Source organism: Equus przewalskii, chromosome 14 (genome assembly GCF_037783145.1).
Source record: "Equus przewalskii isolate Varuska chromosome 14, EquPr2, whole genome shotgun sequence".
NCBI lineage: Eukaryota > Metazoa > Chordata > Mammalia > Perissodactyla > Equidae > Equus > Equus przewalskii.
Genome location: NC_091844.1, coordinates 63,184,644 through 63,206,057, shown reverse-complemented (window position 1 = coordinate 63,206,057; position 21,414 = coordinate 63,184,644). Strand labels below are relative to the sequence as shown.

The window sequence follows — 21,414 nt, the reverse complement described above, 5'->3', positions numbered from 1 at the left end:
ATATTTTTCTCAGTCATCTTCCTTTGCCTTGTATAACTGAGGATTTTTATAGTTGTTTTTTATACTTTATGCTGCAAGGAATTTTTCATTTGCTTCATTTGGATAATTTTTATTTACTCTTCTTAAACATCTGTTGATTTGATTGATCTTCTCAACTGCCTTTTTAAACCTCTCTGTAAAATTTAGAACCTGCCATCTTGGAATCACCACTCTGTATGTCTTTCTTATACTGTCTGTTCTTCCATCATCAAAATTGATTATATCTTATTTGGACTTCCTTGTCTCTCAGACCTACATTTTCTCTAAATCTTATGCCTAAAATTTCACTTATTTTGTTTCTCTTGCTCATATCTCCATTTAGAGGACCAATTTATGGAAACATCCACTAAGTTTCTGATAATTAATGAACTCTTCATTTAGGGAGAAAAAGCCACACAGATGAGGACATTGAGTACTGAGAGAATGTCCCCAATGGGCTTTCTACGCTGATTCGATAATGATTTCCAATGTGGACTTCCAGCAAGGGGGTTGAGTGTGATGGTCCTTCCTCACTGAAAGATGCATTTGCCTAAAATAATTCTGGCAACCCGACCAAAGGGCTATCTGGGAGACATTTGGTACGATTTAAAGAGCATGGAGTTTGGAGTTAGGTAGACCTGAGTTTGACTCCCAGCTCTGTCATTTGCTGTTGAGTCTTATGGATCATGAAACAAGAGCCTGTATCTATAATTGAAAAGGCATGGCTTTTTTTTTATTTTTTCTAACTGCCTACTCTTGATTTACTGTATAAGTTTTCTGTAGGAGTATTGCAGAGAGCACTATGTTTCCCACTGCTAGGTCTAAGGACTGAAAGAAGAGAAGTCCAGTTCTTACGCCTTCGTTTTGGGGCTAAGTTTATGTTCTCTTAATACTTTTTCCATCTTATCTCTTATTTTTCTTTTTCGTTTCTCCCCTTCTCTCTGTCCTTTTGCTTAGCTCCTTATCGTTCCTCTCTTTTCAAAATCCCAAAGTTGCAAGGCAGAAGTTATGGGTAAAGGGAATCCTAGTTGTTTTTGTTTGTTTCTTTTAATCCCTAACTTCTGCTCCTGACCTTTTGTCATTTTTACCTGGAATTGTATCATCTGAGCATAAATTCACTGGTTTATACAGTTTTATTAACTCTAATTTAATGCTGATATAATTTAAGTAAAATCTGAAAGTATGAAGTTGCTATCACTTTTAACTAAATGCGATCAAAATAAATTCCTATGTTGGCTCATTTAATGTATAAAATTGAAGAGATTGATTCTACTTAAGCAAGGGCAGTGTGGATTGTGAATGAAATAAACTAGTGATGTCTTGACATTTACTCCGTTTGTGCTGTTCTAAGTGACTCATTCCCAAGAAACACACTCAGGGTCACATTCTTCCTGTGTCATTTAAAAACTTTCCTTTCCTTGGTTGGTCCTACTCTCTAAATCATATTCATTTTGGAAGAGAGCAGACTTTCCTTGGCTTTATATGCTATGGTTTTGTGTTCCATGCCTTTTTTTTCTCACTCAAAGTAGTTCAGACTTCAGTTTTCAAATGGCTTTTATTTACTGTTCGAAGTTTTTGTTTAGCCGCATACAGAAAGACCTTTCATTGTTGATTAGTTTTGACTGTGAAAACTTAATTTTAAATCTGAAAATGATTTCATTAAGTAGTCTGTAATCTATTAAAAATGTACTTAGCATGAACAAGTCATTTGTCCTTTAAAAGTTTTTAGAAGAAAATTAACACCAAATCCTGAGCTGAGGAAGACTTTGGTCTGGCTCTGTGCCTTGAGGTAGATGACGTAAAAGTTTTTGAACGAGATCGTCTCTCTCTTTTGCCTTTGGACTATTCACAGACAGAGATCCCACAATCTCTGGAGGCACCCTGCTCCAGAGTGTCTTTGTTATGTGGGACAAGACTAGACATTCGGCCAAGGTATTGAATGGGGTGACTCCCCACGTGCTAGCCTCTCTCTTCTTTTAATTCACTCTTCTGAGGCTCCTTGCTTTAACTGTTTTCTGGCCTTCAGAAGGCCCTGAAGAGAGGGGAAATACGGCAAAGAAAGGAAGTGAAGGAGAGGAACGTTGCTAGTAAATATTCATGCTGTTCCATTAGTGATGAGAATAAAGAGCCTGTGTTAGGGGCACAATAATTTTATTTTCCAATGGAAATTTCCTTTTTACTTTCAGCTTTCTCTTTTCACTCCTTGTTCAGGTCATTTTGGTGGCCTAAGCATCCATCCTATTTTGATTACAGTCCATTTTCTATGGCTCATTATCTTCTTATAAATTATTCTTGATAAAATACCTTATTGCAGGAAATAACAATGACAGCTGTCATTTAGTGAGTGCTTACTTTTGTCAGGCACTCTGGTAGGCATTTTGCATAAATTATTGCTAAACTCCACCACAACCCTGACCTGTTCAGTAGATGTAAATACTCCCATTGTACAGAATTGCCATTTGAAATCCAGGAAGCTTGTCTCCCGAGGGTGCAGAGTTTATTGGTAGGCAGAGCCAAGATTTGAACCTCAATCTGCTTGGTCCCAGAATTTAATGCTGTATCCACTATGCCAAAAAGTCTCTCAGGTCTCACTTGAGAGAATCAGAATTTCAGTGAAGAGGGTTTTGTTTATAAATTGGTGACTGCAACATTTGTATTGTTGATAAGTTTTCTGAGTATGAGCCATACAACTGATGACATCTCCTAGCTTCCTCTCGTCACCACCTATCCTTCTCAGATTCATAGTAGTAAGAATCAGCTCATAACTAGGATATGTGAGCCTGTAATTAAGGTGAGCGTATAATTTATTAACTAAACTGGGACACTTTTGAGAGTGAAATGGAGTGTTATTAATGAACTTTGTCAAGCAACCAGCATAACCCAGGACTGTCCCAGGCAGACCAGGACATAATGTAGTCTCCCTACCTATGATAAGAAAATTAAAATGTCTGCAGTAAATCACTGGGGAGAAATAGATCCTTTGTAATATAAATAATGAATCACAAATTGGAAGAAAATATAAAACAGTCTTATGATTTTTTTCAATTGTCAGTAAATCTTGATTATGTTAACTAATTGGGACTCTATCTATTGTGAAATATCAAGTATACTGAAAAACAAGGATAATGTGAAAGAAATTTGATATATGTTGAGTTGATATCTTAGAAATGAATACAACCACTGATACCTTAAATGGCTTTGGTTATCACATATAGTAGTTTAGGATTGTAAGAATTTAAACTAAGCATGTAACCAAGAATTATTTCTTCCCTTACAGCTTATCATGGGTATAACCAAATGATGGAATGTCTACAAGGTTATAAGCGGGTTAACAACACCTTTTGTCAAGGTAAGGTTAACTGAATTCATTGGTGTGAATTCAGCAGTTGTTTTGGCTTTTTAGAAACCTGAGTTGTTTTGCTCATTAGCCTAGCATGTGAAGGTCGCACAGTGAACCACATCCTGCTCATCCATTTAGCTATAAGGAAATACAGAGATTTAGTGTATGGTTGCTGGAATTGCTTCACTACCATTTAAACTTTGTGCAACTTTTTTCCCTTCTATTAATTTGCGATGAAATCCACAGGAGGTTGGTTTACATTATGGAGCACCGTGTGGTTCCATGCCAGTCACCTGTTATGCATGCACAGGCACATGCTTGTGTACACATGTACCTAGCAGGACTGCTTCTTGGCTGACACATGATTTGGCAGCAGAATTCTCTTTTTTTCCTCTCGTCAGAATGTTGCTGGCCACCTTGAAATATTCAGGTATTAAATAGCAGAGTGAACACATTTCCTAAGCAATAGGTAAAACTGTAGCTAAAGGTGAAATGCCCTGAGTGCTTTGGCTCAATTTCTTTTGAACCGTACAGCTGAGTTGTACAAGCAGGGAGAGCCTCAGATCACTTAGCTCCGTGTCTGCACTTTACAAATGAAGACATTCTAGTCCAGACGGGTTAAGTGACTTTTCTGTGGCTAAATAGAGCTGAGGTTGTAATGCTGGTTTGTTTACCAATGCCTAGTTTAGTACCCATATGTGATATCAAATTTTGTTTCAGTTACTTTGTGAGGTGTTCAATTAATGCTTCTAATTTCTCCTTGCGTGTCTAGAATGAAGGTGTTATTAGTAATTTGGAAACATGGGTACATTGAAATAAACAGAAAAGGCTTCCAAGAGTCTTATTGAACCAAAAGCCTTGTCTAGAACACAGCATGTGTCTCCTGACTTGTAGTCTGGGGCTCTATATCCTTGACCAGTATATGTTTATAGGACAGAGTAGATTAAGGTAATGATGCCAAAAAGAAAAAAAAAAAAAAAAGAAGATTAATCCCAATTAAAATGGTTCATGTCAAAGGAATATCTTAGTTACCTGAGAATTTTCCCAAGTAAATTGTCTGTTCCTTGCTGCATCTGTTGAACTTTTATGATTTGTAGAGCTTTTGCTGACTTAGAGAATTTTCTTTGGAAATGCACTTAAGTATACCATGTCTTTAAAAAGTTTGGCCTTCGACTATTATAAGCCCTCATCATATGTGGAAGAATGTTGGGTAAGTTAGAATTAACTGCTCAAGGAGAGGGCACCCGAGACACTTCTTGAGAAATATCTGCAAACCTTAGTAACATGGGAGTAATGGATTAATCAACATTATTTAAGAATCAGAATTTAAGATGATATTAAGAGATGGTATTAAATGGATGGAAGATTGGATTAAATGGATGGAAGAATTAATAGGTTAAATGAGTGACTAGATGGCTAAGTGTATATTCTACAGTGTAAACTAAGTTATTATTTTACAGATCTGACTGAAAATCTATATAAAAAGCCCTAGCCCATTTTTAGGATGCATTAGTAGAAGCAGAATGAGCAGAGAGCATTCTAAATAACAACCTCATGCTCTGCCAGTCAGACTGAGTGTGGGGTTTGGGTATTCGGTGTTCATCGTCTTTTGGCTAATAAGGTCAACCAAGCTTGTGAAGGGCCTGGGAACAAGAGAATGTTTAGCCTGGACAAGTGCAGACTGAAGAGAAATATAATGGCTGCCTTATGAACATACCTTTAAATGTTTGTAAATATGTCTTTAATGTTTAATTAACTGTCCTGTGAAACAAGACATAATTTTATGAGTTGCTTCAAAAGCCAAAGTCAATAGGATGGAGTTACAAGAAGGCATATTGACAACAACTTCAAGCAAATCTTTTCAGTGGAATAGAGTTCCCCAACATTGTACTGAAATGCCCTTGAAAGTACTGAGCTTCCTGCAGGTAGAGGTGATCCAACAGATACTTAATAACTATTGGCTAGGGATGCTACGTGGAATTTCTATCCTGTGCAGTACTTAAAGTTAGATGACTCTGTAGGTACATTCCAGTTCTCTGATGCTATCATTGGTCTGTTGCCTGGGATAGAGGCTGTGCATGAGAGGAAAGAAATGACGTCTTGGTCTGTCACACAAGTTTCAGCCCCTAGAAATACAGTTTTCTGTGATTAGGCATATCTGCTTGCTCCGTTAGACTGTACACAGGGAAGGATCCTTATTTAGCCTTCACTGTTCCAATCCTACATGGCTAATTGTTAGATACTCTCCAGAATGTCAGATGCTAATAATTTCTCTGAATGTCAAATGATGAAGAATACACTTGTTTCTTTGGGTGGGGGCGGATTTGGACATTATGAATCCCAATTGGAAATTGAGACACAGAGAGACTAAGTAACTTTCCCAAGATCACACAGATATTAAGAGGCCTAGCCAGGATTAAACTCCCAAACCACCTCTGTTTCTATGTGCAGCATAGTCTCCTTTACCATTTTATATTTATCTGCAAAGTATTACTAATGTAGATGCTAGGTAATTAGAACAGGAGAAATGCCTCTGTTGTGAGAGCTAATAGAAGTCCAAGCAATTAATATTAACTTGGTTTTGTTTAATAAGAAAGGCTAGTTATCCAATATATTCCTTTTACTAGCTGGTTTAAGGATCTAACAGTTCATATTCATAAAAATACCACTGTAGAAGTGGAAGTGAAAATTTGCAAGTAATCACTTGCTATCTCATTTAGAAAAATAGAATGGAGACTCCTTTAAATAATTGTTTGAGTTTTGTTTTATTTTCCTCTCCTGCTATGGCTGGTATGGAGAGACCTGTAGCAAGTTTTGTTCATACTGAGCACGTCAAATGGTTCCACCTCCATCAGTTGCACTGATGGTCAGTAACACCAAATCCCGGCTTATGTTTGTCTCAGGAGGATATTTGCAAAACAAACGTTAGGCTTTTTGGCATGGATTCTCGAATTAAGTATCACAGAAAATTCTGTTTCATGGTGCCTCAAGGAAGCACCACTAAATTACATGACAGAGAAGATTGACTCAGAAAATAATATGATTTCATTCAGCATAATCTGTTGAAATTGCTTTTGAGAGAAGGGCTTAATTTCACTCCCTTTGTGATATTATGGGTCAGTAAAATTAAATGGAACTTTCTCACATTACATATGTACACTCGATTTTCCTAGAGCCTTGAAGCTTTTTGAGTTTGTTATCCTAAAGTTTTTCAGAAGGAGCCCATTACGCGTCTAATCACTTGTGCATTCCACATTGTTCTCACAGTTTAATGTCCTCTCAGTTTACAAAGCGCATTTAAAATTAAAATGATTAATAACTAGAATTACATTATTTCCTTCAACTAAGTGAACTAATGTCCTGAAACAACTTTTACTAATGTGCGCTCAGTAACAAAGAACCAACTGTGCACAAGTTAATTTGAGGAGCTTTCAAATAATTGCCCTCAAAGTTGGTTTTTTTCTCCTCTCTAGCAGTGCTGCAATTATCTTTTCAAAGGAATGATTTATTGCGTATACACACATGGAGCTCTAAAACCTGCCTCGCTACCCTCAACATTATGGAAGTGTTATAATTTGCTTCATTTATCATAAAAAAACAATACGGTTATTTCCTGGTGGATCTAGAGTGGCATTCATCATTTGTCATTTGATTATTATGCTAGAGGTTTTATGTAGAACGAGGATTAAATAATACTTCATGGAAAGGGTGATAATAAGAACTCCTACTTTCCTGCTTCTCTGCCCTAAAGCTCAGTCCTTCCCTGTGTTCTGAGTATTCTCACGTGCCCATAACTTTGCCACAAGATAAATGAGGTCTTAAATTAGGTGTAAATCTGTTTTAAAGATAGAATTTGTTTCTGAAAGTACTTGGGGACCAATCTATTGAGTGAAATCTTTTACTAAAAGCAAATCTTTCTTTTGACATACTAAAATCACCAATTCATGAGTTTATAGGTATAAAATCAACTTAGCAGCATTCTCTACATTTTTAACCTGTGTCTAGTTGCAGTGGACAGTGCCAAAATACATAAGTAGAAGATATCTACACTCTGATAATCCAGTGTGTATATATGCCTTTTTCATAGATAATCTTGAAAACCTTTTGAAATAGTCAATATTCCACAAACATTAATTGGCAGGGCACTCCTGAGCTCCAGACTGAGGATACGTGATGAATAATGAATAAGACATTGTTCCTGCCCTTGGATTTAGTGTAATTAAATCAGTTTGAATCAGCAGGATGCAATTTGCTTTATTCACTCTCCCAGCTAGCTGAGTTTTAGCTGACTCCAGATGAGCCTGTTAAAGCAAATATGAAAGAGCTGTCCACATAACTTTCTTTTAGCGTCATTTTATTACACCGGTTGTTCTTTAATAAAATAAATTTATAAAACAGATACATTAGGGCCCACTAATACTCATTACCAAAACTTTCATCGTAGAATTCCATTTAGATAGAAAGCTCCCTAAAGTGCATCTGAAACCAAATTTTATTTGGACCATAGAAAAGATAATGCACATTCTTTTGGAAGAGCACATCCCATGAAATGGGACTCACCAGTCCTGATTAATATTACACATAAGTAAGCCATTCATGGGATCTTTTGGTTATGAAGAGCTTGCCTAGACTGTAGCTTGTGTTTCAGACCTCTAATGATTACCAAAAAAAAAAAAAAAAAGATTGTGGCTGCTGTACGGTGAGCTCATAGAAGAAGACTGGTCTTTTTGCTTTGAGAAGACTAGAAAGTGCAGGTGAGACCTTCAAAAAAAACCCACTCAGTTGGAGAAAAGAATGTGGCCTGTGGCATAGTGCCAGGTTCAAACGCGTAGGGCGGGATGAAGTGATTCATAACTTTAAGGCAAGGTTCTTAACAATTAATTGCATGTACCATTTATAATATAAGTGGCCTTGTGGAACACGCTGGAAAAACAGTTATTGGATTTACATTTCTTTTAACATGGAAATGTTCAAAAGCCATTATGACAACTTTTGTGTGTTTAAAAGAAAACAGATTTGTGGCTTAGACAAGGGACATCATTTTAGTTATTTTCAAAGGTATAATTAAGTCTAGAAAGTTCTTTTTCCATATAGTTAATAGTTAAGTGAATTTACTGACATTTTATCAGTTTTGCATTCTTGTATCCTGTGCTTGCTTTTTGGGTTCACCTTTTCTTTTGAGGTAGGTTTGCCACATAAAAGACAGGACACCCTGTTAAATCTGAATTTCAAGTAAATAGCAAATAATTTGGGACCTAACTTGCACTAAAAAGTATTCGTTGTTTGTCTGACATTCACATTTTACTGGGTGTCCTGTATTTTTATTGGCTGAGTCTGTATCTTTAGAGAGAGTCACTGGGAAGTACGTACTTACATGTCTGAAAGTATCTTTATTTTGAGCTCATTCTGTTATGAGACTCATCGGGTGTACACTTCTAGGTTAACAGTTGTTTTCCAACAATACTTTTGACTGTTACGCTAGTGTCTTCTGACTTCTATCTTTTTGGTACTTTTCCCTTTGTATATAATCTGTCATTCTCTCTTTTGAGATAGTCTCTTGGTTCTTTATGGTCTGTAGTTTTTTCATGATGCGTCTATATTTAGATTTATCTTGATTTTACTCAGTAGACAGTATATTGTTAATCTGAAAACCTGTGTCTTTCTTCAAATTTGAAAAATGATCGCCCATTTTCTCTTCAAATATTGCTTCTCCACCATGCCTTTCAGCCAAAACTCCTATTGGACAAGTGTTGGCGCCTTTCTATTTTTCATGCCTCTTAACAAGTCTTTTGTGTTTTTATACTCTTGTCTTTTTTGCTGCATTATGGACGAATTCCTTGGTTACATCTTCCAACTTTCAAATTCCTGCTTTACTTTGCCCATCTAGACTTTATCCCATCTGTTACATTTTTAATTGTAAGACTGTTTTTCATGTCTAAGGTTTCTAATTATTTTACATAGCTACCTTTTCTTGTTTTATTTTTTTTTAATGCGTTCGTTCATTTAACTTTTTAAGCATGCTAAGAATCTTTAAAAATCTTTGTGAGAACATTTTATGAAACTACTCGGATCTGGAGAATATTCCTGTTCCAATCATTGACCTCGTTTGCTTTCTTTGCGTTAGATTTTTTGACTGAGTTTGTAGGTTCACTCTGAATTGGAAGTTTATTTTCATTTTCCTCATCCCTTATCTTCTCCTATTTATGGTCCCTAAGTCTAAAGCTAGATTATAATGTTAGTTCCTACCTCAGAGGGATTTTTGGTGATATTGTCCCAGATTTCAGTTGCTGAGGAGGAGTGTTTTTGCACAGGTACTTTTAGTTTCTTACCCTCAGTTAGTAACTCCTGGTTGTCCCTGCTCCTTTCTAGACAACCGACCCAGAGGTTCAGTGGCCCTACCCACTACCATGTACTTCTCTACCATTTCAGGTTCACTGGGATGATTATCTTGTTGGGTTTTTTTAAAATTTTCTTTTAGAATTTATCATTGCTATAGGTTTGGAACAGGGGGAGAATGCCGAAGCATGAACTTACTGGGTTGCTCTTCTTTAACATTTATCCATATCAGGACTTATTTTTTTTTAAATTAAAAAAAATCAACATTGTAATATAGTGTTAAACTGAGGTATATGTATTTTAAATTATTTGAGGATATTGAAAAGCTTTTCATAAAAAATTTCAGATTATATAATCTGTTATCCACAGGTAAATTCTTTTTACCTGTTGTAATTAAGCAGCCTGTCAAGGTAAACTTGGTGACCATCTGCTGTTCACTCACTCACTCATTTTACAGATATTTAATGACGACTTAAGTAGGGGTACTCTGAGAAATATAGAGTATAATAAGACCAAATTCCTACCCTTAAGAAGATCACTGTTCTCACATATAATTAAGAAATCAAGGCAGCATGTAGTAAGTGCTATATGAAGTGAACCGAACACTGCAATTGCAGAGGAAAGAAAGTTCCTATTTAGTTAGAAAATCACAGATAGCATTTAAAAACATATTCCTTAAAAAAAACCACATTGTCTTTCCTATTTATAAGATAACTCATCCCTATTGTTTAAAATTTAGAAACTAGAGAAACATATAAAGGAAAAAATTACCATCTCCTATAAAAATTGATATGTTTCTTGCCAATTGTATTTTTGGGTATAGAAATTTGAAATGATATTTCATGGATAGCTGTGAAAACTATTTTTTTACTTAAAGTATAATGAACACTTTGTGTTATTAAATAATCTAAAAATTATTGTAATGCTGATATAGTATCCCAGTTAATAGATATAGAATAATTCATTTAACCACGCCCCTGAAGTTGGATTTTCAGGTGTTTCTAATATTCCTTGGTATATATAGTGTTGTCAGGGGCATACTTGACCAAAAACCTCCGCATGAATCTATGATTTACGTTAGAAGAGAAATTACTTGTTTCCGGGCTTTGCTTCATCCAGCGCACGCTCCCTTTCAGGGAGGATGTACAATTTCTCTTCCCACTAGCAGCAGAGAGCCCATTGACTGTAATCCCTTCTCTCTTATTTCCTTTTCTTTACAAAAAGGGCTGTTAAATGGTATTTTTTTTTTCCCACATGGGCTTTGCACATTTCTATTTAGGCTTTCCCCCGGCAATTTTCTCTTGAATATTGCTGTGAGCAAGATTGTAATTTTGTAAATATTTATTGTCATATTGGAAGTAACTGTGATTGGTTTTAATGATTTTTTCTGAGTTTTCTATGTAGGGATAATTTTACTTCCCAGTAATTTGGGAAAGATGATGATGGGGTGGGAAAGTTATCAGGGCTGGAAGAAACTAAGACACAGGTATGGGACAGCACTGCCGGGCTTGTGCCTGCTGAATCCTGCAGGTGTAGCTGAGGGTGGATGATAAGACTGTAAAGGTATTTGGGGGGACCCGGAATGAATTTGAAATTTGTTTGGTACAGTGCCTAGTGACTCATGAGTGTCAGCTTCTTTCAAGATTTTATTTTAAATAGATGAGAAGTTGATATATTTTGTTAATTATGTTATTACACTGACATTTCTGGTTTACTTTAAAGGTTTTGGAGTGAGATACAATTTTCATGGAGCTAAGATAAATGTCTCTAAATTAGTAGTGAGTGCTGTGTACTCACTTTGCCTCCATTTTTCCCATCCTCTCTCCCTCCTTTCATCTTCCTCTCTATCCCCCTGTCTCAAGGTTCACCCACCTTATTCAGGACCTTCATCTTGGAGTAGTGGTAACAGTACAAGGAAGGCAGCGACGCTCTATAGACACAAATATGTTTTTATTGACAATGATCTTACGCAGCAAGTGACATAAGTGTTCTGTTTCCCAAGTTCTCCAGCACTCAGGCCCAGTTTAACCCTTTTATACGTCACCTAGGTCCTGCCTCTAGTAATCTTATATTCTTACCCAATTTTTCCCCAGACTTTCTCTCAAAGTGGAACTAGCTAGACCAGCTGCTTCTCTGTTTCTGACTACTCTTGATTTTATTTACATGAGGCTTATCTCCTTATGGTGTTACTTGCGTAAGAATAAGTTGATAATTTTCTCTTTTCTAATACTAATAATAATAAATTAATTAATAATAAATTTCCTTTTCGGTCATTATTGCCTACACATCTTTTTATCTACCTGTTTATGTACTTTGCTAACATTTATTGAATGCCTAATTAGTGGAGCCTTTCCATTGGCTGCTTTAGGTATGTCATAATTCTCTTAGTAATTGTGAGTTATGTAGTGTTATCTTTTTTTTTATTATTATTATTAAAGATTTTTTTTTCCTTTTTCTCCCCAAAGCCCCCCAGTACATAGCTGTATATTCTTTGTTGCGGGTCCACCTAGTTGTGGCATGTGGGACGCCGCCTCAGCGTGGTCTGATGAGCAGCGCCATGTCCGCGCCCAGGATTTGAACCAATGAAACACTGGGCCGCCTGCAGCGGAGCTCGCGAACTTAACCACTCGGCCACGGGGCCAGACCCGTTTTTTTTTTTTTTAACTTGTAATGAAACTGAGTCCTGAGGCTCAAAGAAATTAAGTAGTGGCAGATCCCATAGCTGGAGTGGGAGAATCTCCTCCTGAAGCCTGGGTTCCCCTCCCTGTGTCACTAATATTTATATAACAGTTTATAGTTTATGGAAGTACTTTTTCATGTCATTGATTCCTGACAACTGCACCTGCTTGTTATAGGTGGGAAGCCATGACTTAAAGCCTTGCTCGAGCATCAGCAGTGGGAGTAATATTAGATGCTCATACTTTATCTAGATTGAACTATCCTATTAGGCTCTTTCAGTAGTTCCATTTAGAAATCAGAGTTCTCTGAACTTCATTGTTTATTTTTATAGCAAATTTTCTTATTTTAAATGTGTCCACTTTGTAGTTAAAATAAGAATTTTTCTCTCACATTATTAGCAAACCATTGTACCTTCACAGTTTTATCCTGAAGTCTTTAACAAGAAGAATGTTTATGCTTCTAGAGGATTTTATTTGTTTGTTTTTTAAGCCAGAATTTCTTTGGATTCTGAGGCACTCCCCTTCTGGTACCACCTCTTCTCCCTTCCCCTTAACATTTACTTCATAAAACAATCATGTACTATTTCTCACACTTGTAGGGGGTAACTGGGGAGTTTTGCTCTCCTGGGCCAGGGTCACTGATCTCACCCAGACTCAGTCATGGGTCTGTGATCAGCTGATGGATGCCTGGGGCTGGATGGTCCAGAATGGCCTCAGCTGGGCTGGCTCAGCTCTCTTCCACACAGCTCCCATCTTCTAGGCAGCTAGCTAGGGTTGTTCTCATGGTAGCGGCAAGCTTCCAAGAGAAGGAGAGTGACACACTGTCACTTCCACTCTATTCTAGTGTCTGAAGGAAGTTGCAAGGCCAGCCTGCCATTCAGGGGATGAGGAAATAGACTCTGCCTCTTCCTGGGAAGAGCTACAAAGTCACGTAGCAAAGGCACTGAATACAAGGAGAGGTGGAGAATTCGGCCATTTAAAAAATCAGTCTATAACACTCTGATGATTTATACTGACCTAGCAAGTATAAGTGGATTTTGCTTGACATAAAAAGGAAATGAAGACCTTCATTGGTATTACTGTGAGGTCACTTTACATCTAAACTTAGAGCCATATTGAGAAAGTATTGGTGAAAAAACATTATTCTGATGATTATATTCAAAATTGTGTAGTTAATTATATTTTTAGGTAAACTTTATCGATGTGTAACCTATGTATAGAACAATGTACAGATTGCAGGGATATAGGTCAGTGAATTATCAGAAAGTGAACACAACGGTGTAGTTATGACACAGGTCAAGAAAAGAACATTACCTGCACCCCAGAATCCTCCTTTTGCCCCTTCCAAATCTTTTTCTCTCTCTTTTCCGGAAGTAATCACTATCCTGACTCCTACAAACATAGATCAATTTTGTTTTCTTATGAACTTTCAAATTATTCAGTATGTGTTCTTGTGTGCCTGGTTTCTTTCACTCAAGAGTATGTGGCCAATACCAATTTTCAATATGTAAAATTCTGGCTAAGGAAGTGATAACATCCATTGATGTTTTCATTTAAAATCTTTTCACTGCTTTTTTCCCTCCCTTCAACATGTTCTTCTCTGACTTCCCTGTGTGTGCGGTATTCTCCACAGTTAGTGTTGTCTCTGAAGTTCCCTTAGTTGCATTATCATAGGAGAATTGATTGTTATAATGTTTATTTCTTTCCAGGAGGATATCGGGAATATGTATATGAGAGTGATGTAGATATAAAGATGAAACTTAGAAACCATTGTTCTTTCTATATATTTGGGAAATAATAGTAGAAAATCAATAGGTATGAACTAAGACTGAAGTCAACCAGACTTGATAATTCCATTCTTCAAGACACTTAAAAATGCTTAAAATTCTTTTTATTTAGCCTACCAGAGACTCATCACAATGTTCTGCTGTATTTAGTGATTTAGTCCGAGAAGCTGTGGGGTACTTAATGTGTTTCTGAATCATGTTTTACAATAGTCAGTGGCTAAGAGGGAATTGATAGATGTTTTATTGTTTTGAAGGGACTATTTTATTGTCCTGGGCATCTTCTTGGAACTCCTGCTGCAGTTTCTAATTTAAATAGACACAGTATTTTCAGTAAGAGTTTAAACAGTTTTTGATTTGGACCTGAGTATCATATTTCAGCTTTTACAAATCAAATTGGGATCCATTTTTATCCATTTTAGAATGGTTTTCTGATGAGTTCTCTTACTGTACTCATATCACTGGGATGGGATTCAAAAAGGAAGTGTGTGTTTATTTTATTCACTTTTCTTCAGGAAAGACAGTGGCGAAGTGACTCATTAGCGCATTGTATTTTCCACTAGCTCTCTGACCTTAATTTCTGGGGCTATAAAAATCAATGAGAAGATGCCTATTGTATCATGAGTGATGAGGAAAGCCTATGATGGATTCATGTTACTGTGAATGTTTCAAGGAGAAATTAATGTAGTGTTTGTAGACTATAGTCAGGAATCCAAGACCAACAGTGATGTGTATGTTATTAGCAGCATCTTCCATGTGTAGCACACATGTATCAAGAAAGAAATACAAGCTGTTCTCTGGGCTCTGATAATTCTTTTATCATGTTACCATGAAACCAGAAGAATTGGAAGGAAGGAAGGGAATTGCTCCCACAGTGGTTTGCCTTCTTTCATTGAGCCCAGTGATCGAATCCATCCTATGATAGATTATCATTTTATAAAGATGGGATAGTTACAGGTTGGCAGGGGAGGCTATGGCAGCCCCGAGGCCTAGGTTGAAGCAAATATATCCACGAAGAGACTCGTACAGTAGTTTGCAGGGCCAGCCCCAGGGAGCAACATTTCACAAAATGTGCTCCACAGACCACCAATTCAGAGAGAGGTTAATAGATGGTGTGTGAAAAAGGGTTCCATGGCCAAATGTGTGGAAAACACCAAGTTAAACAAAGAAAGCCAAGAGTCCTTGCCAAAGGACTTCTTGGGGTCTTTAATGTTCTCATGTGTGTAGAATATACACTGTTTCTCAAACATATTTGGCCACAGAACCCTTCTTTTAGCAGAATTCTCACAAAGCTTGTGTTTCATAGAAAATATCTTGGGTAAAACCGCTCTAGAACATTGGTCTCCACACTTTTTTGTGCTCATTTATCTCCTAAAATAATTTTGAAAAACTTATGTGTTCACACATTTTTAAGCTGACATCTACGTTTTTTTCGTGAAAGATTAAACAAATGCAGTAGATTCATTTCTGGCATATTCGTATTAGATAATGTGCTTTAAACATGTTTTCACCAAAACCTTGGAGCTGCGGAGTTGGCTCATTCGGTCTATGAATAATGTCTGCCGTCTAACCTATTTGGCAAAGCCAGGCCTTCTTATGAAACAAATCAGACTTATCACTCTTCCTGTAACTCTCAGGAGAGAGATATTTGTGAATTGTTTATTTGTTTGGTGCCTTGGAGAATTTTACATTGTCGAGCAGTGTACCTAGAAAGCCCAGAAAGATTCCAGATGGGCAAGAGGTATGCCTTGACTTTGTAAAGACAAAGAAGGCGCTGAGTAAGGGAGAAATAGAAAAGGAAGGTTGGGAAATGTGTTCTTAGGCAGATCCCTTTTAGAAAGGCAAACATATGAAGGCTCAAGATCTAGAAATTGATTCCCTTAAAAGTGTCCAAGCCTGTGTATACCCTGAGGAATATGAGCATGTGCCTTCAGGGATATGTGTACCCAGTATGAAGCTGCGTCTCTGGAAGTTTAAGAAATACGTATGTCCTCTTGGAGAGTGAACACCTTCTTTATCTAAAGTAAGTGATTCCTATTAAATAGCCAAAACATCTGTCTGGCTAGGAAAAGTATTGACCTCAAGAGATATGTTTTCTGCTTTCAAGGGGAAGTCATATTGCTAAATTGGATGATGGAATTTCAGTCCATCAGCAAAAGCTGAATATACATACAGCAGAATCTCCAGAAAGCTTCATATTTTCACACAGTATAAAGATCTTCATGTACTATTCTCACCTTGTACCTAAATTCTGTTGCTTACTGGACGCGCTTCATTTCCTGTAAAAACTTGCGTCACTAAAAAGGCAGTAAATTATTACTCACTTTGTTAAACATACATATTTCCTGTAGGGGAATAGATACATAAAAGTGTGTTTATTTTCCATAAGGGCACTTCCGCTATTCATAATATATTATGCATTAAATGTCATACTTCATGTATTCCTTGGCATTTTCAACCCTGGCAACTGCAAGGTTGTTTTGAAGTCAGAATATTTAAGCCAGAAGTCCCCTTGGAGATTATCTGATTCAGCCCCTCTGTGTTGCAGGAGAGGAAACTTAGATCAAGAGAAATTGAGTTGCACTAGGTGACATAATTTAGCATTCTAGTTACATCAAAATTAGGTCTTAGTGGGATATTTCTCCCATTAGATTTCCCCATTCCTCATTAAACCTTTTCAAAACTGTGACCTTAGACAAAATTATCTCTATAGAATAGGAATAACTATTCAAGTGTTGCTTACCATCCGGAATGGTTAGGAAGCTCCAGTGAGACAAGATGTGCTATGTAAAGGATGAGGAGGAGGATCCTTGCTTCGTTGAACTAGATATTGTATCCTTCCCTGGTACGGATGAACTTGATATAGGCCCTGAAGTACATGGGAGGCTGCACTGAGCAGAGACAATCTGTAAATGTTTTAATTGAGTGGAGAAGTATGTAAATCTTCATATTAGCTGTAACCTCATGGATTTTGCCTATTCTAAAGGGGCATATGGGGCAGTATGAGCTCCTCTCCTTGTTTCTTCTTTGATATACTTCTAGATTGCCCTAACACAGCAGCTCAGTTGGAGGTATGGAGATGAGTGACTGGCTCTACCAGAGTGCCAGCTCCTTCAGCCGTTAATTTTGACCTTCATTCTTTAACTCAGTAAGCCGTGCTGTGTGCAGTGGTTATACCATTCCTTCAAAGATTTCCTTCATAGAATTCCAGTTCTCCAGAGAAATTTGGTGGTCTACAGAGGGAGAACAAAGAATAGATTCATTTATACATTTTTTAAACTAAGTGCTAAAAAATTTTCAATTTAATCAGAATACATGAAGGGAGATTGGCTGACTGTGTAAAATATGAGACTTCTGAAACACAATTATATTTGTCAAATCAGTTATTTATAAAAATTATAATCAAGTTATAAGCTTTTATTTGATTAAAAAATTGCCTTAGGAATTGAAGCCTGAATAGAATTATAATTCATAGTTTGCCAATCATGTTCCTTATAATTGTTAAACTTTGCTCTGATAATGTTTTCTCTTACTCCTTAAACTTCTCATATCCAGATAGAACATCTTTAGTTAACCCATATTTTGTTCTTAATGCATTTGTGAATCTCTAATTTCCTTTAGTTTATTTAGAAAGGCCTTAAAGAACGTTACTTCAGAAAGTCACTTAGATAATTGCTCTTGTTTCTTATTAATTTCTGAGATTCTAAATTAAAAACCATGGGGGCTAAGTTTTTTGCTTGTTTCTTTTTCTTTTCTTTTCTTTTTTTTTTTAAGACAAAGGCTATAAACTTCCTGGCCACCCACAGTCCTCTCAGGAACAAAGCAGAGGATGGAAGTGACAAAAAAATAAGAATTCTTATCTAATTTTTAGATGTAAAAATTTTGCATATTAGGCATTAAAAATTTACAAATGGCATGCTTTTTAAAGTTTTATATGTGAGTTGTTGAAATCTCAAATCTGGAACATGATTTGACACAGAAACAATTTAAATCAGTGATTTTCAAATTTTTTTCACAAATGCCGTTTTATCATAGAAGCTCAGTATTTGAAGCAGATGCAAGGAACTGCCTTGCTTCAGTAGGTCTGCAGGGTGCCCAGGGCTCCAGGAACGGTCAGGAGATCACAGTTATGTCTGATGAATCATGTCAGGGTCCCCGTCAGACTTGGTGGTGCTAAGACTCTGGCCTTGCAGGTCCCAAACCATACAGCCCCAAACTCAGAGATTTGGGGGACCCAGTCTCCATTTTGCTTCTAGTTGAGCCTCCCATCTATGCTAAGGCCAAAGCACAGTCTCAAAGAAAGCAAGGGACTGTCCAGATGTAGAAGATACAGACACTGAGTCAAGTGAATGAAATCCTTCTCATGTAGCCAGCGTCCACCGCCACCCCATCGTTCCTCAGACAGCCTTACTTCAAAGTGGTCCCTTTTGCACTTACAAACTCATAGACTCATCACCTCTGTATGAGTTACTCTATGAGGGCTTTAATGACATTTTTGGCAAAACAATTCTTTCTCATGGAGAACTAACCACACTTGTAGAGTGTTTGGCATCCTCAGTGTCCACCCATCGTGTGTTCCCTAGTCCTTGTGACAACCCAAAATGCCCCCAGGCAAGCATATACTCCTCTTTGAGAATCACCACTGATCCTCCCGGAGTGCTAAGAGGGAATCAGTCTTGCTGACCTACAACATTCTTAGAGATACTTAGATTTTAGAAGAGAATGTTTTTATATCCAAATGGCTAATAAATATATGAAAAGGAAGTGCAAATTAAAACCGTAATGAGATAACACTACACTCCCACCAGAATGACTAAAATGAAAAAGACTAGCAGTAATTTGATGAGGATGTGGAGCAATTGATACTGGGAATGGGGATAACCACTTTGGGCAACTATTTGACAATGTTTATTAAAGTAAACATGGACCTTCTGTAGTGACCCAGAAATCCTATTCCTAGGTACACGCCCAAGAGTCATGAGTGCGTAGGCCTACCAAAAGACATGCATATGAATGTTCACAGAAGCATTGTTAATGATAGCTCAAAATTAGAACGGACAAGTTAATTTTGATATTCTCACACAATAAAATATAACACAGCAATAAAAGAATGAACTGCTGCATACAACAACGTTGATGAATCTCACAGGCATAACAATGAGTAAAAGAAGTCAGACAAAAGAATATATATAATATGATTCCATTTATATGAAGTTTAAGAACAGACAAGACTAATCAATGATGATAGGAGTTAGAGTAGTAGTTACCTGTGGGGGCAGAGGTGTTGACTGGGAAGGGACAAGAAGGAGCCTTCTGAAGTGATGGAAATGTTCTAAACCATGATGTGAGCAGTGGTTACACAGTATGAGTACACACACGTATACACATATACACACATATATATACACACATGTGTATATGTAAAAATTCATTAGCTGTATACTTAAGATTGATACAATTTGCTGTATATAAACTAAAAAACTTGAAAAGTTAATTTCTAATTTATGGTACTTTAGAGAAAGCAATAAAAAATAGAGGCAGTTGAAGGAAACAAGTTTTTCTGGAAACTGTGAGAGTGTATCACGAAGGAAGGTCCATGTTTCTGGGGCCAAAATTAGGGGAGATGTTGTGCCAGTGCTGGTGGCACAAGCTGATCAGGATAGAAGTAATAGAAAAAGTCTTGCATGATTCTCTTTCCTCCTGGATTTTTTTGTTCTTTCCTGTCTATACCTGTAGTTATTGTTGTTTTAAATCTTAACTCCTTTCCTCTATTCCCGTGGCATTGTGGTCGAGGTAGTGGGCAATGTTGAGGCGAGTTGAGGGGGCATGGGAAAAGGGTATAAGGCCATGGCTGTACATCAGGTATTTATGCTTTGGAGGGAAAAAAACCCTCCACCTTAACCTGGCAGCCAGCAGCGAGCCTGGGATGGTACTGTCATAGAAGGTTTCCCAAGAAGGAAAAATTCTGGGTTCTAAGAGATGAACGTGGAATGTGTAGTGCAACCAATGAACAAGGATACAGGCTACTTGGAGAAAGAGGAAGACTGATAATCATGCCCTAGTGGGGATGTAAGGGGAAGGAGGAGAGTGGAGACCTTGTCCAGCCTTTTTGGCCACAACTGGCTGGTTACCCAGGCTTGAGGTTTAAGTTGGGATATATGATAAGGGCCTCACTTGGACCACGTAAGCTCCAACTGGACTTGGCACTCTTCCCAGTCCTTCATGGTGATTTTCTTAAGGAGAATGAGTTATGGGGGAATATTTTGAACTATATGCTGTGCATAAATGTGTATTACAGCACAACACCCACTCTGATAAAGAATAAGATGGTCAGGTGCTGGACCATATGCTGTGCCAGGTGTAATCTAGCTCTGCAGTTTCCAGCCGGATCCAAGTTGGAATGCTGTAGAATTTATACAATGAATATATATGTTAACTTGTCATTTGTGTTCCTTTGAAAATGTTCTATTATATCACTGAAATTAAATTAAAAACTGCACGTGTTAGATAAAATGCCTATACAGATATCTATGTCTACTTAGAATATGAAATATAAACAAATAATGATTTATTGAGGGCTGTGTTTGTCTTTATGTGACGATTCTGCTAATAATATTTTGCTACCATTGTATTCAATTTTAATTTAGAAAATTAGTGTTTTAGAATCCTTAATAAGTTTTACTAGAATTAATGATTGGAGGAGGTAAAAATATTATTTGAAAAAGAAGCACTAATAGCCAAAACTATTAAGCTTCGTAGGCCACACTGAATAAAATATAAATGACTATGAATTTTTCACTTTTAACTTGTCGCATTCTATTTTTGATTTTTAATTAATTACCTTTGCAAATAACTCTGTAATCTTTTTAAAAGCACCAGATTTTTCTCTCTCCTCTTTCAAATTGTTTCGATTTCCCCTTGAATCACTGCCTTAGTCCATTCAGGCTGCTACTGCAAGATACCACCAACTGGGTTGCTTATAAACAACAGATATTTATGAAGGAGACTACGAAGTCCAAGATCAAGGCAGCAGCGTGGTGGCCTTCCTCTTCCTGGTTCCATTGTGTCCTCACATGATGGAAGATCTGGGGATCTCTCCGGAGCCTCTTTTATAAGGCGCTAATCTGATTCATGAGGGCTCCACTCTCATGACTTAAGCACTTCCCAAAGTCCCCACCTAGTAATACCATCACCTTTTGGGGTTAGGATTTCAGTATATGAATTTTGGGGGGACAAACATTTAGACCATAGCAATCAC

The 21,414-nt window shown here is 37.1% G+C and overlaps 1 protein-coding gene across 29 annotated transcripts in view; it reads left to right on the top strand.

Moving 5' to 3' along the window:
- Positions 1 to 21,414, top strand: part of LTBP1 (latent transforming growth factor beta binding protein 1) — a 382,985-nt gene that overhangs the window by 217,227 nt on the left and 144,344 nt on the right. For all 29 annotated transcript variants that reach the window (XM_070574194.1, XM_070574192.1, XM_070574191.1 and 26 more), the window contains one exon: positions 3,296 to 3,367. In XM_070574194.1, the coding sequence (XP_070430295.1) occupies positions 3,296 to 3,367 (72 nt within the window). The remainder of the gene's footprint in view (positions 1 to 3,295; positions 3,368 to 21,414) is intronic.